Raw genomic sequence first — 19,940 nt, forward strand, 5'->3', positions numbered from 1 at the left:
CACTGCTCTCTCTCCCCATCCCCGCACTCGCAACAAGGGCCGAGTCCCCCTAGTCCTCACCTTTCACCCCACCAGCCGTCACATACAAAAAGTAATCCTCCGTCAGTTTCGCCACCTCCAACGTGACCCCACCACTCGCCACATCTTCCCATCTCCCCCTATATCTGCCTTCCGCAAAGACCGCTCCCTCCATAACTCCCTTGTCAATTCTTCCCTTCCCTCTCGGTCCACCCCCTCCCCGGGCACTTTCCCTTGCAACCGCAAGAGATGCAACACTTGTCCCTTTACCTCCCCCCTCGACTCCGTTCAAGGACCCAAGCAATCGTTCCAGGTGCGACAGAGGTTTACCTGCATCTCTTCCAACCTCATCTATTGCGTCCGCTGCTCTAGATGTCAGCAGATCTATATCGGTGAGACCAAGCGGAGGTTGGGCGATCGTTTCGCCGAACACCTCCGCTCGGTCCGCAATAACCAAGCTGACCTCCCGGTGGCTCAGCACTTCAACTCCCCCTCCCACTCCGTCCTCTCTGTCCTGGGTCTCCTCCATGGCCACAGCGAGCAGCACCGGAAATTGGAGGAACAGCACCTCATATTCCGTTTGGGGAGTCTGCATCCCGGGGGCATGAACATCGAATTCTCCCAATTTTGTTAGTCCTTGCTGTCTCCTCCCCTTCCTCAACCCCCCTGCTGTCTCCTCCCATCCCCCAGCCTTCGGGCTCCTCCTGCTTTTCCCTTTCTTGTCCCCACCCACCCCCGCCCCCGATCAGTCTGAAGAAGGGTTTCGGCCCGAAACGTTGCCTATTTCCTTCGCTCCATAGATGGTGCTGCACCCGCTGAGTTTCTCCAGCTTTTTTGTGTAACCAGAGAGATGTAGCATGTTGTGGTCTGATCGACCAAGAGGGGGCAGTGCAGTACATTTGTATGCATTTTTCACATTTGCATACAAGAGATCCAGCGTTTTATCACCTCTAGTTGTACAGTCAATAAACTGTTTAAAAGTGGGCAAAATCTTAGAGAGACAGACATGGTTGTAATCTCCAGACACAACAATGAACGCCTCTGGGTACTTGGACTGAAGTCTCGCGATAGTGGTGTGCAGCACGTCACATGCGACTTCCGCCTTGGCAGATGGAGGAATGTAAACAACAATGGCTACCACCACAGTGAACTTCCTGGGTAGATAATATGGTCTTAAACTAACCGCTAAAAGTTCAATGTCCTTGTTGCATATCTGTTCTTTGATAGTAGCGTGATTAGGGTTACACCACTTGGAAACATAGAAACATAGAAATTAGGTGCAGGAGTAGGCCATTCGGCCCTTCGAGCCTGCACCGCCATTTAATATGATCATGGCTGATCATCCAACTCAGTATCCCGTACCTGCCTTCTCTCCATACCCTCTGATCCCCTTGGCCACAAGGGCCACATCTAACTCCCTCTTAAATATAGCCAATGAACTGGCCTCAACTACCCTCTGTGGCAGAGAGTTCCAGAGATTCACCACTCTCTGTGTGAAAAAAGTTCTCCTCATCTCGGTTTTAAAGGATTTCCCCCTTATCCTTAAGTTTTATCCTTAAAATCTTGTTGTTGACGAGCAGTAAAAGCCCCCCACCTTTCTGCTTACCGCTCGCTCTGGTGTCCCTGTCTTCTCGTATCGTCCTGAAGCCAGTGAAACTGATCAGAGAATCGGACGTGTTTTCCGTCAACCACGTCTCTGTCAGGCTAATGATGCTGCTCCCAGAGCCCTACACAACTGCAGAAGAACCTCTTTACTCCTATACTGAAATCATCTTTTTATGAAGGCCAACATTCCATTAGCTTTCTTCACTGCCTGCTGTACCTGCACGGCAACTTTCAGTGACTGGTGTACAAGGATATCCAGGTCTCGCTGCATCTCCCCTTTACCTAACCTAACCCCATTGAGATAATAATCTGCCCCCTTGTTTCTGCCACCAAAGTGGATAACCTCACATTTATCTATATTATACTGCATCTGCCATGCATCTGCCCACTCACTCAACCTGCCCAGGTCACCCTGCAACCTCCTAACATCCTCTTCACAGTTCACACTGCCACCCAGCTTTGTGTCAACCGCAAACTTGCGAGAGTTGCTCCTAATTCCCTCTTCCAAATCAATAATATATGATCTTGATCCACCCTTTCTGTTCCTCTCATAATTTTATGTACCTTTTTGAGATCTCCCCTCAACCTCTACTCCAGAGAAAATCCAAGGTGTCCAACCTCTCCTTATTGGTAATACCCACTAATCCAGGCAACATTCTGAGAAACTTCTGCACTCTATCCAAAGCCTCCACATCCTCCCTATAATGAGATGACCAGAATTGAACACAATACTCCAAATGTGGTGTTATCAAAGTTTTATGATCATTCCAAACATCATTGGTCTACTCGCATTCAAGGAGCTATGGTCTTACTCCTTCAGATCCTACAGTACTTCAATGCTGATTAATTATATCCTTTGATAGCCTTCCCCAATGACTGCAACTCCTCCAATTTTGGTGCCATATGCAAACTTGCTAACCAACCAATCACATTTATGTCCAAATCATTTCTATATCACAAACAATAGAGATCTCAGCACAGATCCCTGTGGAACACCACTGGTCACAGATCTCCAGTCAGAAAAATACCCTTACATCACTGCCATCAGTTCTGAATCCAAATTACAAAGTCACTGTGACCTAGTGAGATGCCTTACTAAAATCTTTGCAGACAACATCCACTGCCCTACCTTCATTGATCACCTTTCTCACCTTCTCAAAGAAAATTCAGTTGAGTGAGTAAGATAAAACCTGCCGTGGACAAAGCCAAGCAGACTGTCCCAAATTAGTCATTAATTCCTTGTGCTTTATCTCTTAACCAAATTCAGATTAGGGACATTATTGATTACTTCCTGGGAATCAACATGACATCGATAATACCGGAAATTGGAGGAACAGCACCTCGTATTCCGTTTGGGGAGTCTGCATCCCGGGGGCATGAACATCGAATTCTCCCAATTTTGTTAGTCCTTGCTGTCTCTTCCCCTTCCTCAGCCTCCCTGCTGTCTCCTCCCATCCCCCAGCCTTCGGGCTACTCCTCCTTTTCCCTTTCTTGTCCCCACCCACCCCCGCCCCCGATCAGTCTGAAGAAGGGTTTCGGCCCGAAACGTTGCCTATTTCCTTCGCTCCATAGATGCTGCTGCACCCGCTGAGTTTCTCCAGCTTTTTTGTGTAACCTGACATCGATAATACATCACTTTTCCCACTACTCTTCAACAAAAAGTAGACCAGGCATTATCAATCCTTTACAGATCCTAGCTTTCTTTGCTCAGCTGAAATGTGTTCTGACACTACATTCTGAAACATACATTCCAGTAATTGTCTAACAACATTAATGGACATGTTAGTCTAATAATTTTATTTCCCTTTTGTTAGGTTCCATTCAATCTTAGAACATTGTGGACCGAAGGATCAAGAACAGGACCTTCGACCCACAATATGTGTGCCAGTCATGATGCTAGGACCAATTTTTATCTGCTTGCACATAATCAATATGCCTCCATTCCCTGTATAGCCAAAGGTCTCTTAAATGCCACTATCGTATCTGCCTCAACTATCACCTCCTGCAGCACGTACCAGGCACTATTTCTACACTTTATGTAAAAATAAAAATTGCCCTGCACATCTCCTTTAAGTCAAGAGTTTTATTGTTATGTGTCCCAGATAGGACGATGAAATTCTTACTTGCTGCAGCACAACAGAATATGTAAACATAATACGAAATGGAAGATAAAAGTTCAGTGTGTCTATAGACCATATATACACAATAAATAAACAGATAAAGTGCAATAATAATAATAGATTGTTATTGTTAGAGCTTATTTGATATTGTGTTTAATAGCCTGATGTCTGTGGGGAAGAAGCTGTTCCTGAGCCTGAATGTTACAGATTTCAGGCTCCTGTACCTTCTTCCCAATGGCAACGGTGATGGCATCGGGAAGAAGATCCTGGGGAAAAGGTTCTGACTGCTATCCTCTCTATGCCTCTCATAATTTTATATATTTCTATCAGGCCTCCCTGCAACCTCTAGCATTCCAAAGATAACAATCCTAGTCTGTCCAACTCTAATACTCCTAATCCAGACATCATTCTGGTAAACCTCCTTTGCATATTTTCCAAAGCCTCCTTATCCTTCCAGGGTGATTAGAACTGCTCGCAGTACTCCCAATGCAATCTAACTAAAGTCCAATAAAGCTGCATCATGACATCCTGACTCTTGTACTCAATGCCCTGACCTCTGAAAGCTAGCATATCATATGCCTTCTTTGTCATTCCATCTAGTTGTGTTGCCACTTTCAGGGAGTTATGAACTTGATCCCCAAGTTCCCACTGTACATCAGTGTTGTTAAGGATCATGCCATTAATTGTATAGTTTCCCCTTACATTTGACCTCCTAAAGTGCAACACCTCACACTTGCTCGGATTAAACTCAGTCTGCTATTTCTCTGCCCATTTCTATAGCTGATCTACAGTACCCTCCATAATGTTTGGGACAAAGACCCATCACTTATTTATTTGTCTCTACTCCACAATTTGAGATTTGTAATAGAAAAAAATCATATGTGGTTAAAGTGCACATTGTCAGATTTTAATAAAGGGCATTTGTATACATTTTGGTTTCACCATGTAGACATTACAGCAGTGTTTATACATAGTCCGCCCCATTTCAGGGCACCATAATGTTTGGGACACAACAATGTAATGTAAATGAAAGTAGGCATGTTTAGTATTTTGTTGCATATCCTTTGCATGCAATGACTGCTTGAAGTCTGCGATTCATGGACATCACCAGTTGCTGGGTATCTTCACTGGTAATGCTCTGCCAGGCCTGTATTGCAGCCGTCTTTAGCTTATGCTTGTTTTGGGGGCTTGGCCCCTTCAGTTTTCTCTTCAGCATATAAAAGGCATGCTCAGTTGGATTCAGATCGGGTGATTGACGATAATTTTTTAGCTTTGAAAAGAGTTTGTTACTTTAGCAGTATGTTTGGGATCATTGTCTTGCTTTAGAACAGGGGTCAGCAACCTACGGCCCCCGGGTCGAATGCAGAACCCGAAATCATCCGGCCCGCAGGCGGATTTTTTTTCCCGTAATCATCTGGCCCACCAAGCGCCGTTCTGTGAACACCCCAGTCTTAAGAAAGAACTGCAGATGCTGGAGAAATCTAAGGTAGACAAAAATGCTGGAGAAACTCAGCAGGTGAGACATGCAAGGATTGCCCGCTGTATTTCTCCAGCATTTTTGTCTACCTTCTGTGAGCACGGGATTTGATGCCTGCCCTCCGGGGTGGGATGGGTCGGGATCCATGTGTACACGTGATAGATAGATGCGTCCTGGCCCCTAGGCAGAACAAGGTTGCCGATCCCTGCTGTAGAATGATCCACCGACCAATGAGTTTTGAGGCATTTCTTTGAACTTGAGCAGATAGGATGTGTCTATACACTTCAGAATTCATTATGCCACTACCATCAGCAGTTGTATGATCAATTAAGATAAGTGAGCCGGTACATTCAGCGGCCATACATGCCCAGGCCATAACACCCCCACCACCGTGTTTCACAGATGAGGTGGTATGCTTTGGATTTTGGGCAGTTCCTTATCTCCTCCATACTTTGCTCTTGCCATCACTCTGATATAAATGAATCTTTGTCTCATCTGTCCACAAGACCTTTTTCCAGAACTGTGGTTGCTCTTTTAAGTACTTGGCAAACTGTAACCCGGCCATCCTATTTTTGCGGCTAACCAGTGGTTTGCATCTTGCAGTGTAGCCTCTGTATTTCTGTTCATGAAGTCTTCTGCAGACAATGGTCATTGACAAATCCACACTTGACTCCTGAAGAGTGTTTCTGATCTGTCGGACAGGTGTTTGGGGATTTTTCTTTATTATAGAGAGAATTCTTCGGTCATCAGTTGTGGAGGTTTCCATGGCCTGCCAGTCCCTTTGTGATTAGTAAGCTCACCAGTGCTCTCTTTCTTCTTAATGATGTTCCAAACAGTTGATCTTGGTAAGCATTGGGTATGGCTGATGTCTCTAACAGTTTTATTCTTGTTTCGCAGTCTCATGGCTTCTTTGACTTTCAATGCCACAACTTTGGTCCTCATGTTGATAAACAGCAATAAAAGTTTCCAAAGGTGATGGAGAGACTGAAGGAAAGACTAGGTGCTGAGAGCTCTCTTATACCTGCATTAAGGAGGCAATTAAACACACCTGAGCAATTACAAACACCTGTGAAGCCATGTGTCAGAAACATTATGGTGCCCTGAAATGGTGGGATTATGTATTTACATGGTGAAACCAAAATGTATAAAAATGGCCTTTAATAAAATCTGACAATGTGCACTTTAACCACAGGTGATTTTTTTTTTTTTTTTTTTTTTTTTTTTTTTTGCTATTACAAATCTCAAATTGTGGAGTACAGCGACAAATAAATAAATGATGGGTCTTTGTCCCAAACATTATGGAGGGCACTGTATATCTCGCTGTATATTTTGATAGCCTTCCTCAAGGTCTGCCACCTCAGCAATTTTAGTGTTATCTGCAAACTTGCTACCCTACCTGTTAACTTTTATATCCATGTAATTTATATCTTCGCTAGTAATTTGCAGTATAATTGTTCTACAAAAGCTCTCAAAGTCAGTTCATACGACATTATTACATTTGTCTGTTTGCCATTTGTGTCATTGAAATTAACCACTGATGCTGGTAATCTGAAATAAAATAGAAGCAAGTGGAAAAAGCAGGTCAGGCAGCATGTGAAGAGAGAAACAAAATGTTTTGTCAATGACCTGTGATCAAAGAAACATAGAAAATAAGTGCAGCAGGAGGCCATTCGGCCCTTCAAGACCGCACGGCCATTCATTGTGATCATGGCTGATCGTCCCCTATCAATAACCCGTGCCTGTCTTCTCCTCATATCCCTTGACTCCACTAGCCCCGAGATCTCTATCTAACTCTCTCTTAAATCCATCCAGTTACTTGGCCTCCACTGCGCTCTGTGGCAGGGAATTCCATAAATTCACAACTCTCTGGGTGAAAAAGTTTTTTATCACCCCAGTTTTAAATGACCTCCCCTTTAATCTAAGACTGTGTCCCCTGGTTCTGGAATCGCCCAACATTGGGAACATTTTTCCTGCATCTAGCTTGTCCAGTCCATTTATAATTATATATGTTTCTATAAGATCACCCCCTCATCCTTCTAAACTCCAGTGAATACAAGCCTAGTCTTTTCAATCTTTCCTCATATGACAGTCCCGCCATCCCAGGGATCAATCTCGTGAACCTACGCTGCACTGCCTCAATCGCAAGGATGTCCTTCCTCAAATTAGGAAACCAAAACTGTACACAATATTCCAGATGTGGTCTCACCAGAGCCCTATACAACTCTTTACTCCTATACTGAAATCCTCTTGTTATTGAAGGACAACATTCCATTAGCTTTCTTCACTGCATGCTGTACCTGTAAGCCGACTCTCAGTGACCGGTGTACAAGGAAGCCCAGGTCTCGCTGCACCTCCCCCTTACCTAACCTAACCCCATTGAGATAATAATCTGCCCCCTTGTTTTTGCCGTCAAAGTGGATAACCTCACATTTATCTATATTATACTGCATCTGCCACGCATCTCCCCACTCACTCAACCTGTCCAGGTCACACTGCAACCTCCTAACATCCTCTTCACAGTTCACACTGCCACCAAGTTTTGTGTCATCCGCAAACTTGCTAGTGTTGCTCTTAGTTCCCTCTTCCAATTCATTAATATATATGATAAACAGTTGCGGCCCCAACACCGAGCCTTGCGGCACTCCATTCGCCACTGCCTGCCATTCTGAAAAGGACCCGTTCACTCCTACTCTTTGTTTCCGGTCTGCCAACCAATTTTCTATCCATGTCAACACCCTACCCCCAATACCATGTGCTCTAATTTTAGCCACCAGTCTCCTGTGCGGGACCTTATCAAAGGCTTTCTGAAAGTCTAGATACACTACATCCACTGGCACCCCTTCATCCATTTTACTTGTCACATCCTCAAAAAATTCCAGAAAATTAGTCAAGCATGATTTCCCTTTCATAAATCATGTTGACTTGGACTAATCCTTTTACTGCTATCCAAATGCCCCATTATTACCTCTTTAATAATTGACTCCAGCATCTTTGCCACCACCGAAGTCAGGCTAACTGGTCTGCAATTCCCCGTTTTCACACTCGCTCCTTTTTTGAAAAGTGGGATAACATTAGCTATCCTCCAATCCACAGGAACTGATCCTGAATCTATTGAACATTGGAAAATGATCGCAAATGCATCCACTATTTCTAGAGCCACCTCCCTGAGGACCCTGGGATGCAGACCATCAGGCCCAGGGGATTTATCATCCTTCAGTCCCATTAGCCTACCCAATATTATTTCTCGCCTGATGAAAATTTCTTTCAGTTCCTCTACCCCCTTAGATCCTCTGTCCTCCAGTACATCTGGGAGATTGTTTGTGTCTTCCTTAGTGAAGACAGATCTGAAGTACCTATTCAATTTTTCTGACATTTCCTTGTTGCCCATAATAATTTCACCCGTGTCTGCCTTCAAGGAACCCACATTTGACTTTGCTACTCTTTTTCCCTTAACATATCTAAAGAAGCTTTTACTGTCCTTCTTTATATTCCTGGCCAGCTTCCCTTCGTACTTCATCTTTTCAGCCCGTATTGCCCGTTTTGTTTCCTTCTGTTGTCCTATGAAGGTTTCCCAATCCTCTGGCTTCCGGCTACTCTTTGCTGTGTTATACATCTTTTCTTTTAGTTTTATTCTATCCCTAACTTCTCTTGTCAGCCACGGTTGCCTCCTACTCCCCTTAGAATCTTTCTTCCTTTTTGGAATGAAATGATCCTGCGTCTTCCGGATTATGCCCAGAAATTCCTGCCATTGCTGTTCCACCGTCATTCCTGCTAGGATCCCTTTCCAGTCTACCTTGGCCAGCTCCCCTCTCATGCCTTCATAGTCCCCTTTGTTCAACTGCATCACTGACACTTCTGATTTAACCTTCTCCTTCTCAAATTGCAGATTAAAACTAATCATATTATGATCACTACCTCCAAGCGGTTCGTTTACCTCAGGTTCTCTTATCATATCTGGTTCATTGGACAACACTAAATCCAGAACTGCCTTTTCTCTGGTCGGCTCCATTACAAGCTGCTCTAAGAATCCATCTCGGAGGCATTCTACATACTCTCTTTCTTGGGGTCCTAAACCAACCTGATTTTCCCAGTCTACCTGCATATTGAAATCCCCCATCACCACAGTGGCATTACCTTTGTTAGATGCCAGTTTTAACTCCTGCTGCAACTTACACCCTACATCCGGGCTACTATTTGGGGGTCTGTAGATAACACCAATTAGTGTCTTCTTGCCATTACAATTCCTCAACTCAATCCACAGTGACTACCTCGTCAGTCCCTATGTCTTCCCTCGCGAGGGACTGAATTCCATCCCTCACCAGCAGAGCTACCCCCCCCCCCCCCCATCTCTGCCCACCTGCCCGTCCTTTCTATAGGATGTGTAACCCTGAATATTAAGTTCCCAGGCCCGATCCTCCTGCAGCCACGTCTCAGTAATCCTCACAATGTCATATCTACCAACCTCTATCTGAGCCTCAAGCGCATCTACTTTACTTCTTATAATTCGCATATTCATATACAATACTTTTAATTCCTTACGAATCTCACCTTTCACATCGATCCTTATTACACTTGGCCATACTCTCCTATCCATTTGTGAGCTTCCTTTCCCGTTAATTCTGGGGTCATTAATTATCGCTTTACTCTCTTTCCCTTTAACTCCGTCCTTGACTATGCCATTTGACACCCCACCCCCCCCATTATTCCGTTGAAAACCACCTGTGTAGCAGTGGCAAACCTGCCTGCCAGAATGCCGGTCCCCCACCTGTTAAGGTGCAATCCCTCCCTTTTGTACTGTCCCCCCTTACTCCAAAACAGATCCCAGTGATCTAAGAATTTAACTCCCTGCACCAGTTCCTCAGCCACACATTCAGGTCCGGTATGTCCCTGTTGCTGCTCTCGCCAGCACGAGGAACTGGAAGCAAACCGGAGATAACCACCCTGGAGGTCCTGCTTTTCAGCACTTTTCCGAGCTCTCTAAAGTCACGCTGCAGAATATTCATCCCCTTCTTTCCGACATTGTTTGTGCCGACAAGCACTACCACTTCCGGCTGTTCACCTTCGCCCTTGAGGATTTTCTGCACTCTGTCCGTGACATCCTGGCACCAGGAAGGCAGCACACCATCCTCGATTCCCGTCTGTTCCTGCAGAAACCCCTGTCCGTACCTCTCACAATGGAGTCTCCAACTACAATGTCATTGCCTGACGTCGGCCTCTTTGGTTTTGGTTCAACAGCCCTTTTTGCTTCCAAAGCCAGTCCGCCGCTCAGTGTGATAACGTCTTCTGTCCCGACAGCTTCTAAGTGGGTGAACCTGTTCACAAGAGGTACAACACCCGGAGACCTTTGCATTCCATGTTTCCCTCCCTTTCTCACTGTCACCCACCTTCTCTCTTCCAGTACCTTAGGTGTAACAATCTTATAACCATATAACCATATAACAATTACAGCACGGAAACAGGCCATCTCAGCCCTACAAGTCCGTGCCGAACAATTTTTTTTCCCCCTTAGTCCCACCTGCCTGCACTCATACCATAACCCTCCATTCCCTTCTCATCCATATGCCTATCCAATTTATTTTTAAATGATACCAATGAACCTGCCTCCACCACTTCCATTGGAAGCTCATTCCACACCGCTACCACTCTCTGAGTAAAGATGTTCCCCCTCATATTACCCTTAAAACTTCTGTCCCTTAATTCTGAAGTCATGTCCTCTTGTTTGAATCTTCCCTATTCTCAAAGGGAAAAGCTTGTCCACATCAACTCTGTCTATCCCTCTCATCATTTTAAAGACCTCTATCAAGTCCCCCCTTAACCTTCTGCGCTCCAGAGAATAAAGACCTAACTTATTCAACCTATCTCTGTAACTTAGTTGTTGAAACCCAGGCAACATTCTAGTAAATCTCCTCTGTACTCTCTCTATTTTGTTGACATCCTTCCTATAATTGGGCGACCAAAATTGTACACCATACTCCAGATTTGGTCTCACCAATGCCTTGTACAATTTTAACATTACATCCCAGCTTCTATACTCAATGCTCTGATTTATAAAGGCTAGCATACCAAAAGCTTTCTTTACCACCCTATCTATATGAGATTCCACCTTCAAGGAACTTACTGTAGGACTTGTCGAGGAACGACTCCGTTTCTTGGACGAACCCGAGGTCATCCACTTGCTTCTCCAGTTCCCCAAAACGGTCCTTCAGGAGCTCTACCTGGATGCACTTCTCACATTTGTAGCAGCCAGAGGCACCACAGTGTCCTTGACCTCCCACATACTGCAAGCATCACACTGAATCAGCTTGCTTGACATCTCCTTCTTTCGTCTCTCGCTCTCCAGCGTTTTGCGTAGCCTCCTCTCCTCAGCCTCCTCGCCAACAACTCTCGAGCCAAAGACTCGCACTTATAAGCCGTCCTGCTTATATTGACCGATAAATTGCCTAATTTACCAATTTACAAATTTACAAACCAAATTCCTCATTTTTAAACTGTTTTCCCCCTCTGACACTTCTGACTCTCCTCGCACTCGGGATAGACCCAATCAGTGCTTTTTCCTGCATCTTTGCTGCTGTTTCTTCAAAATCCACGAGAGCTCTGAGTTAAATCTGCCTGTGCTATGCCTCTCTTTTTAAACTGTTTTCCCGCTCTGACTCACTTCCAACTCTCCTCCCACTCGGGCTAGCGCCAATCAGTGCTTTTTCCTGCTTCTCTTTGATCAGAACTACAACATAGAAAATAACTTTATTTTACGTTGCAAAAAAAGGAAAAGGGTACACAAGTCGCATCTTTGGAAGGTGGGAAACTGAAGGATGATCCATTGAACATGATGACAGGTGATGCTGAAAGCAAGGACTAGGGAAATACCATCTTAGTGAGTGGGGAAAAGGGTGAGGACAGAATTATGTGAAATGGGAGGGGGACAGTTAAGGAAAATTGCAGACAGGGAAAGCACTGTTGGACAAGATGGCCAGCAGATATGATGGAGCAAGAGAAACTGTAAGACTAGTAGAATGGAGTCCTTGCAGGATGTAGGGTGGGAGGAATTGTGTCCAGGTAGCTTTGGAAGTAATTAGGCTTGCAGTAAGCACAAGATACTTGGCCTTCCCGATGAAATCACACTACCCGAGGTAAGCTAAGGAAAAGTTGACCATGTACGGGTGAGAGTAGGCTGCATACCATGCATAAAGGTGAAATATTTCTAGTTTAAGATGGGAGCAAGAAGCAGCACAAATAGTCATCACTATATTAGAAAAAGGGTACTGAATTAAAATTGAAATTTGCAAATGTTCCATTCAAGTGGCATGGCATTAGAGTTACTGCCTTTCAGTGCCAGAGACCTGGGTTCGATCCTGACTATAGGTGCTGTCTGTACGGTGTTTGTAGGTTCTCCCTGTGACCTGCGTGGGTTTTCTCCGGGATCTCTGGTTTCCTCCCACTCCAAAGACATACAGGTTTGTAGGTTAATTGGCTTGGTATAATTGTAAATTGTCTTTAGTGTGTGTAGAATTGTGTTAGTACGTGGGGATCGCTGGTTGGCATGGATTTGGTGAAAGCAAATTAATGCTTTCTTTGTATCAGTGTTTCCGCACTGTATCTCTAAACTAAACTAAGAAACTAAATTTCCTATTACAATGCTTTTTGGAGGAAGTGAGTGAAGCTGAAGTTGATTTGCATGCAGAAGACAGATAGTTTGTGCATCTGCGAAGGACCTCCAGAAATTTGTAGTGAAAATGAGATGGCTGGATTGGAAAACTGGAAATTATTAGGGTGCTAGTCTAGGTTAAAAAATGTTTTAATATACCAAGATCTGTTACATAGTAAGATCTGCCTCTGAAAATAATTCTAATTGCTGACTTTGTTAAAACCGCATCACACAGTAACTTAAAGTAAGATTAGGGTAATTATTTGCATTTAAATTAAAATAATGCATCAGAAATGTCAGCCATATCGAGAAACACTACAAGATTTATTGAGAACGTTGTATCAATGTGAAGATATTGAACATAGTATGTCAGTACTTTTTGCCTATTTTAAATGTAAATTGATTCCAGGTCTATCTTAGAAATGCTCATACCAAAAAATATTGATCTGTAAAAATAAGCATGTGATGTTGTAGCAGTGCATTTGGCAGCACTTTCACCTTGCAAAAGTGGAATGCCATTCTGAATGCTGGTTTTAAACACTGCATATCTTTAGATCTGTGAGAGAGAGGACAGTTGTCATATGTTTCTTTTGTCAATGGCCTTTATGCATTCTTTAGGTTCTAGTGTATAATGGCCATTTGGATGATATCCTGATGGGAGCCAGTGGAATAATAGGCCATGGATAAATTAATGCTTTCTTTGCATCAGATCATCTGGAAATCAAAAAAGAAAAATGTTATTAATATAATTATTCTCTTCCAGCTGGAACATCTGATCAATTCAGATTTGGACTGTTACAAGAAGCTCAAAACGGAGAATCGTGGCTCAATGGTAGGTATTTCCAGGTAAAATAACACGATTGGTGGGTTTGGGAACATTATTTGCATTACTCGAGTCACATTAGTTATGGCGTGATCACAATTGAGAAAGCCAGTTTAAATCTATGCTTTGAAAGCAACTACAGCCATTTCTTTGCTATAATGGGATTTTCTGTATGCAAGGTTTTCTTAACCAAAGTGTGAGAGCATGAAAATCTGTATTTTGCATTTTCATGAATAAAGCAGTGAAGAGACAGATCTAATTACAAACAGACGTAACTTTTTGGTCTATGTATCAGAATCTATTGTATTATGTGGCAGACAAAAGAAGTTGTAAAAGGAAATGGGCAGCAGGGCTAAACAAAGTACCCTCTGCTTCATTCTAAACACGGTTGATTTAAACCTTCCTCCATTTCCATTGACCTTTTCACTCAACAATTTCTTCCAAGGGATATTTGTCTACACCTGAGCTTGTTGGATTACATGAGTATTCTAAATTGGATTACATGACTATTTGGAGTATTCTATGATGGCGCCTACCTGCGGCAACATTTTGCCAGCTGCACGATAGAAAATCTTCAAATATAGTATTTCTGAGCTCACCTGTATAAAAGAATCTGCAGAAACCAGCGATGTAAGTAGCGAGCTGCTAACACGTTTAAATGCATTAGCGCTACTGCGATCTCCCGGAGGTAGTGACTGTCAGGGAATTCCCGACTGGAGGGGAATCCCCGACCTCACGGTGGCTCACAGATACACTAAGTACTGTACCTGTAAACACCGGGGAGGCCTTCATGGAGTCCGAAATCATGGCCGTCGGGCAGGATCTCCCAGCAGCAAAGGAGCTAATGGTGCCAACTGTAAGAGAATTCCCGATCGCAGGGGAATCCCCGACCTCGCGGAGACTCGCAAGTACTGTACCTGTAAATACCGAGGAGGCCTTCATGGAGTACGGAACGTGGTCGCCGGGCAGGACTACAAGTAAGACTGAAGCGCAGGGGACTTTGGCCCCCTCTCCCTACCATCCTACTAGCCAGCGTACAGTCACTAGAAAACAAAGTGGAGGACTTAAGGTCATGGCTGCCTTACCAAAGGGAGCTGAGGGAATGCTCTGTGTTCTGTTTCACAGAGACATGGCTCACCCCCAGCTCCCCAGACTCAGCGGTCCAGCCTGAAGGTTTCTCCATCCACCGTATGGACCGCACGCAGGCATCTGGGAAAGGGAGAGGAGGGGGCGTCTGCCTCATGGTCAACTCTGCATGGTGCTTAGACATGCCAGTTCTGTCTAACTCCTGCTCTCCGCACCAGAGGATCAAACACCCTTGATCACTGCTACATGAGCATCAAAGACGCCTATCGCTCTATTCCTCGCCCTCACTTCGGTAAATCCAAACATTCAGCAGTGCTGCTTCTTCCTGCCTACAGGCAGCAATTAAAGAAAGCACCCCCAGAGGTGAAGACTGCACGGAGCTGGTCTGGGGAGGCAGAGGAACAACTCCAGGACTGCTTGGAGTCTGTAGACCGGGCAATGTTCAGGGACTCGGCAACGGACCTGAATGAATACGCCACAGTGGTTACAGACTCCATAAGGAAATGTGTGGAGGACTGTGTTCCAACAAAAACCTTCCGAGTGTTTCCTAACCAGAAGCCTTGGATGAACCATGAGATCCGCATTCTTCTGAAGACCAGATCCCAGGCATTCAGGTCTGGCGATGCAGAGGTCTGTAAGAAGTCCAGATACGACCTTGGTAAGGCCATCAAAAGGGAATTTTGCTCAAAGCTGGAGGATGAGACGGTTGTTCGGCAACTGTTGCGGGGCTTGAATGCCATCACCTCCCATAAGGCGAAATCAGGAGGCAGCTCAAACGACAGTGAAGCATCACTCCTTGACGAGCTCAATGCGTTCTACGCACGGTTCGATAGAGAGAACACTGATGTGCCTTCCCGAGCCCGCATTTGCCCTGACGGTATTACAGTCACAGCCACAGAGGCCGACATCAGATGATCCTTCGGGCGGGTGAACCCTCGGACCTGATGGTATACCCAATCTAGTTGTAAAGACCTGTACAGACCAACTGGCGGGAGTTTTTGCAGACATTTTCAACCTCTCAATTCTGAGGTCTGAGGTTCACACCTCCGTTAAGAGGGCATCAATAATACTGGTGCCAAAGAAGAGTAAGGTGACGTACCTCAATGATTATCGACCAGTGGCACTAAAGTCTATGGTGATGAAATGCTTTGAGAGGTTGATTATGGTGCACGTCAACTCCTACCTCGACAAGAACCTCGACCCACTACAGTTCGCATATCGCCTCAATAGGTCAACGGAAGATGCAACTGGCTTTCCACTCTGCATTAGACTACTTGTACAATAAAAACACTTGCGTCAGGCTGTTGTTTATAGACTACAGCTCAGCGTTTAATACCATCATCCCTTCCAAGCTGCTTACCAAGCTCACGGAACTGGGCCTCTGCACATCCCTCTGCAATTGGATCCTTGACTTCCACATCCACAGACCGCAGTCTGTTCGAATTGGAGGAACCACTTCATCCTCAGTAACAATTAGTACAGGAGCACCTCAAGGCTATGTGCTCAGCCCCCAGCTTTACTCACTCTGTACTCATGACTGTGTAGCCGGTCATAATGCAAAATCCATCATCAAGTTCGCCGACGACACCACTGTGGTTGGACGAATCACAGATGGGGGACGAGTCAGAGTATAGAAGTGAGATCGACCAACTGACCAAATGCTGCCAGCACAACAACCTGGCTCTCAATATCAAGGAACTGATTGTGGACTTTGGCAGGGGAAGGATGAGGATCCACCATCCTGTTCATATCAATGGGACAATGATGGAGAGGGTCAATAACTTCAAATTCTTGGGCATGCATATTTCCGAAGATCTCTCCTGGACCCAGCACACCGATGCAATTGTAAAGAAAGCACATCAGCCACTTCCTGAGAAGATACGGAGATTTGGCAGGTCAAAGAGGTTTCTCCTGAACTTCTACGGGTGCAAGGTAGAGAGCATTCTGACTGTTTGCATTGTGGCCTGGTTCGGCAACTTGAACGTCCAGGAGTGAAAAAGACTTCAAAAAGTTGTGACCACTGCCCAGTCCATCACCAGCTTTGACCTCCTCATCGTCAAAGGGATCTATCGTAGTCGGTGCCTCAAAGGCAGCCAAAATCATCAAGGACCCACACCATCCTGACCACACACTCATCTCACCATTGCCATCAGGAAGAAGGTACAGGAGCCTGAAAACTGTAACGTCTAGGTTCAGGAACAGCTTCTTCCCTACAGCCATCGGGCTATTAAACACAACAACGAATAAGCTCTGAGCTCTGAACTGCAAAAGACTATATTATTATTGTACTATGTTTGTTATTTATTTAACTTTTTTTTTTCTCTTCCCCTGTCATTACTATGTTTACATATTCACATATTCTGTTGTGCTACAGAAAGTAAGTATTTCATTGTCCCATCCGGGACATATGACAATAAAACACTCTTGACTTGACTCTTATATATTGGTGAACTATAGGTGTTTAAGGGATCACAAGCAGCCTTATAAACCAGATTGGAAGTTGCTTTATCCTTGGTAAACTTCACCGAGGAACATCAGTGCAGACTATCCTTCACTGAACAATCTTTACTGGGATCTGCTACCTGTTGTGAATTCTAATACTGGCTCATAAACATGCAAGGACTCTTCTAGATAAAGTCACGGTCAGCGGGTGGTGGAGCTTACTCCTGTGTCAGCACGATCAAGGGACCAATTGAGGTTACTCGCGCTGACACAAGAGTAAGCTCCACTGCTCGCTGTCCTGTTATCCATCGCCCGCTGACCCGCTCCGCTCTATGATCTTTGCTCTTGAGCTGGTCCCCTCACTGTCAGGTCTACATTAAAAGACACGGACCGGGCAGTGAATGCCATACCGGGCAGTGTCACCCAGCGCAGCAAGTGAGGCCATGTCCTGCTCCCGGCGGATGTCGGAATTTAAGGAACGGCGACCGCTCGCAGCCACCTGAGCTATTTCCCTCCCCGGCCACAATGCGGTGGCTCCGCTCCTGGAGTTGAGTGAGTGAGTTGCTGGCATGATCCCTAACACCCTCCTTCTCAAAGCTCCTGCCTGTGCTGACCCGGGCCAGACTCCCCACACGCTGTGAAAGGAACTTCCCCCCCCCCCCAGCGGCGCTATCCTTTTACAGCCGCTTCCCATCAGCTGCCAGTAAAGAGGGATAGACTTGGCTATCCTTCAGTACAGCAACATTGTTCTTGAAGTTGCTGTACTGAGGGATAGCCAAGTCTATCTTATTTGGCTAACAACCTAACCTTCGACCTCCAAGACACAGGTAAATTTTTGTGACTTATTATTGGGTAAAAAATAGCGTCTTCATTGCCAGAAAATACGGTATGCTATGTTCTTAATGACCTCCACATACAAAGAGATTTGAATTCAAAGGATTTGTAGATGGGTGCATCTGGAAAGCACGTGTGCCGTGCCATTTATTTGCATCGTATAGATAAAACATTCTCTTTTTTGCACTATTGTAACTTTAAATAATGAACAATACCGTATTTTAACAGGAAAGTAAATAAATTGCATGAATTCTATATCTGTTAGGTGATGCTTCAATTGGTAGCCAAAATAAATTCAAATGCCCGCATTGTAACTACATTGCTAAATATCGACGCACATTGAAGAGGCATCAGCTAATACATACTGGGGTGCGATCCTTTGCTTGCGACATCTGTGGAAAGCTGTTCACACGAAGAGAACATGTTAAGAGACATTCCTTGGTAAGTATGGGTGCTGTTTACAAGAACTGTGAGCTTTATACTTACTTGGCTCTGTTGCCCCTACCTCTTTCTCATGATCTTATTGTATATTGGTGACATCATCGTAAAATAAGTTTGCTGACCAAACATACCCTGTACCTTGTCAACTCTCACCTTCACTCTTCCTTTGAATCTGGTTGATCAGCCAACATGCTGTTTTGGTTGAACCACAGTTTCTTCTATTTAACAATTAGGAATAACAAGGCATTAGCTTTTAACCTTTGTCACAAGTTTTATAGTCTCCCGTGGAATCAGACAGTGGACGAATTCAAACTCTTAGGAAACTCTTCTCTCTCCCATTAATTTGGTTATGATAACCTCCACCTGTGCATCGGCTCATTTGTTGATAAAAGCCATCCATTTTTTTCTCACATCTCTGCTCCATTTCTTTGATTCTTTTGCAGATTGGTTTTCTGTCTTCAAACCGTAGGTCATCTAAATCCCTGCTGCCCATTCATACCTAATCACTTATTACCTTATGGTAATGCTCTGTTGGCTACATGCTCCACCATACCTTTAATTTACAATTCCTAGCGTAATGTTTAAGTATGCCATGGCTGTGAGTATTCCTTCCTGACCTTGATTCGTTGAAAACATACCAAAATCCATCTCTGATCTGTGGGCCCTCTATTTTTAGTAGCTAATGTCTCTAACCATTCCTTCTCTGAAAACCTAGACATTTCCAACATTTTCTTTGCTTATAGGTCCTCCTTAAACCGTATCTCATTAACCAAATGTTTGGACATTTGTTCCAATAACTCGTGCATCAGTGTTTTATCTTGATTGCATCTCATTCTACTGCAATATTTTTTTTCTTATTATGTATTTTGTTTTTGTGCGAAATTTGATGTAGCCAACTTTATTGATTTCCATTGTTTTCTCTGTCCTTACATTATGCTGACCGAATTTCATGAATTTAGTTAATTGTTGACAGATTAGTGAGATTTAGTTTGGTTTGGTTTAGTTTAGAGATACAGCATGGAAGCCATCTCTTCGGCCCACAAATCCGTGCTGACCAACAATCAACTAAATACTAGTTCTATCTTGCACACTAGGGGCAATTTTTACAGAAGTCAGTTAACCTACAACCCTGCATGTCTATGGAATGTGGGAGGAAACTGGAGCACCCAGAGAAAACCTACAATGTCACAGGAAGAACGAACAAACTCCATACAGTCAGCACCAGTAGTCAGGATCAAACCTGGGTCTCTGGCTTTGTAAGGCAGCAACTCTACCGTTGCGCCACTGTGCTGCCCCCAATATCCATTTTAAGAATGTGTAAAAATGGGATTATAATCAAATTCTAGTCTTTAGTATTTGAAGTATGTATACTTTCATTACTTTAGTTGATAGTTTTTGGACTGAAAAAGGCTGTTGTAACCAAAATCTTGTACATTTAGAGAATTCTTAGCT

The 19,940-nt window shown here is 44.3% G+C and overlaps 1 protein-coding gene across 1 annotated transcript in view; it reads left to right on the forward strand.

Moving 5' to 3' along the window:
* The window catches only part of zbtb10 (zinc finger and BTB domain containing 10), a 53,516-nt gene that overhangs the window by 23,441 nt on the left and 10,135 nt on the right, over positions 1-19,940 (forward strand). The window contains exons 3-4 of the mRNA XM_055634551.1: positions 13,626-13,694; positions 18,313-18,488. Coding sequence (XP_055490526.1) covers positions 13,626-13,694; positions 18,313-18,488 — 245 coding nt within the window. The remainder of the gene's footprint in view (positions 1-13,625; positions 13,695-18,312; positions 18,489-19,940) is intronic.

Source organism: Leucoraja erinacea, chromosome 4 (genome assembly GCF_028641065.1).
Source record: "Leucoraja erinacea ecotype New England chromosome 4, Leri_hhj_1, whole genome shotgun sequence".
NCBI classification, from domain to species: domain Eukaryota; kingdom Metazoa; phylum Chordata; class Chondrichthyes; order Rajiformes; family Rajidae; genus Leucoraja; species Leucoraja erinaceus.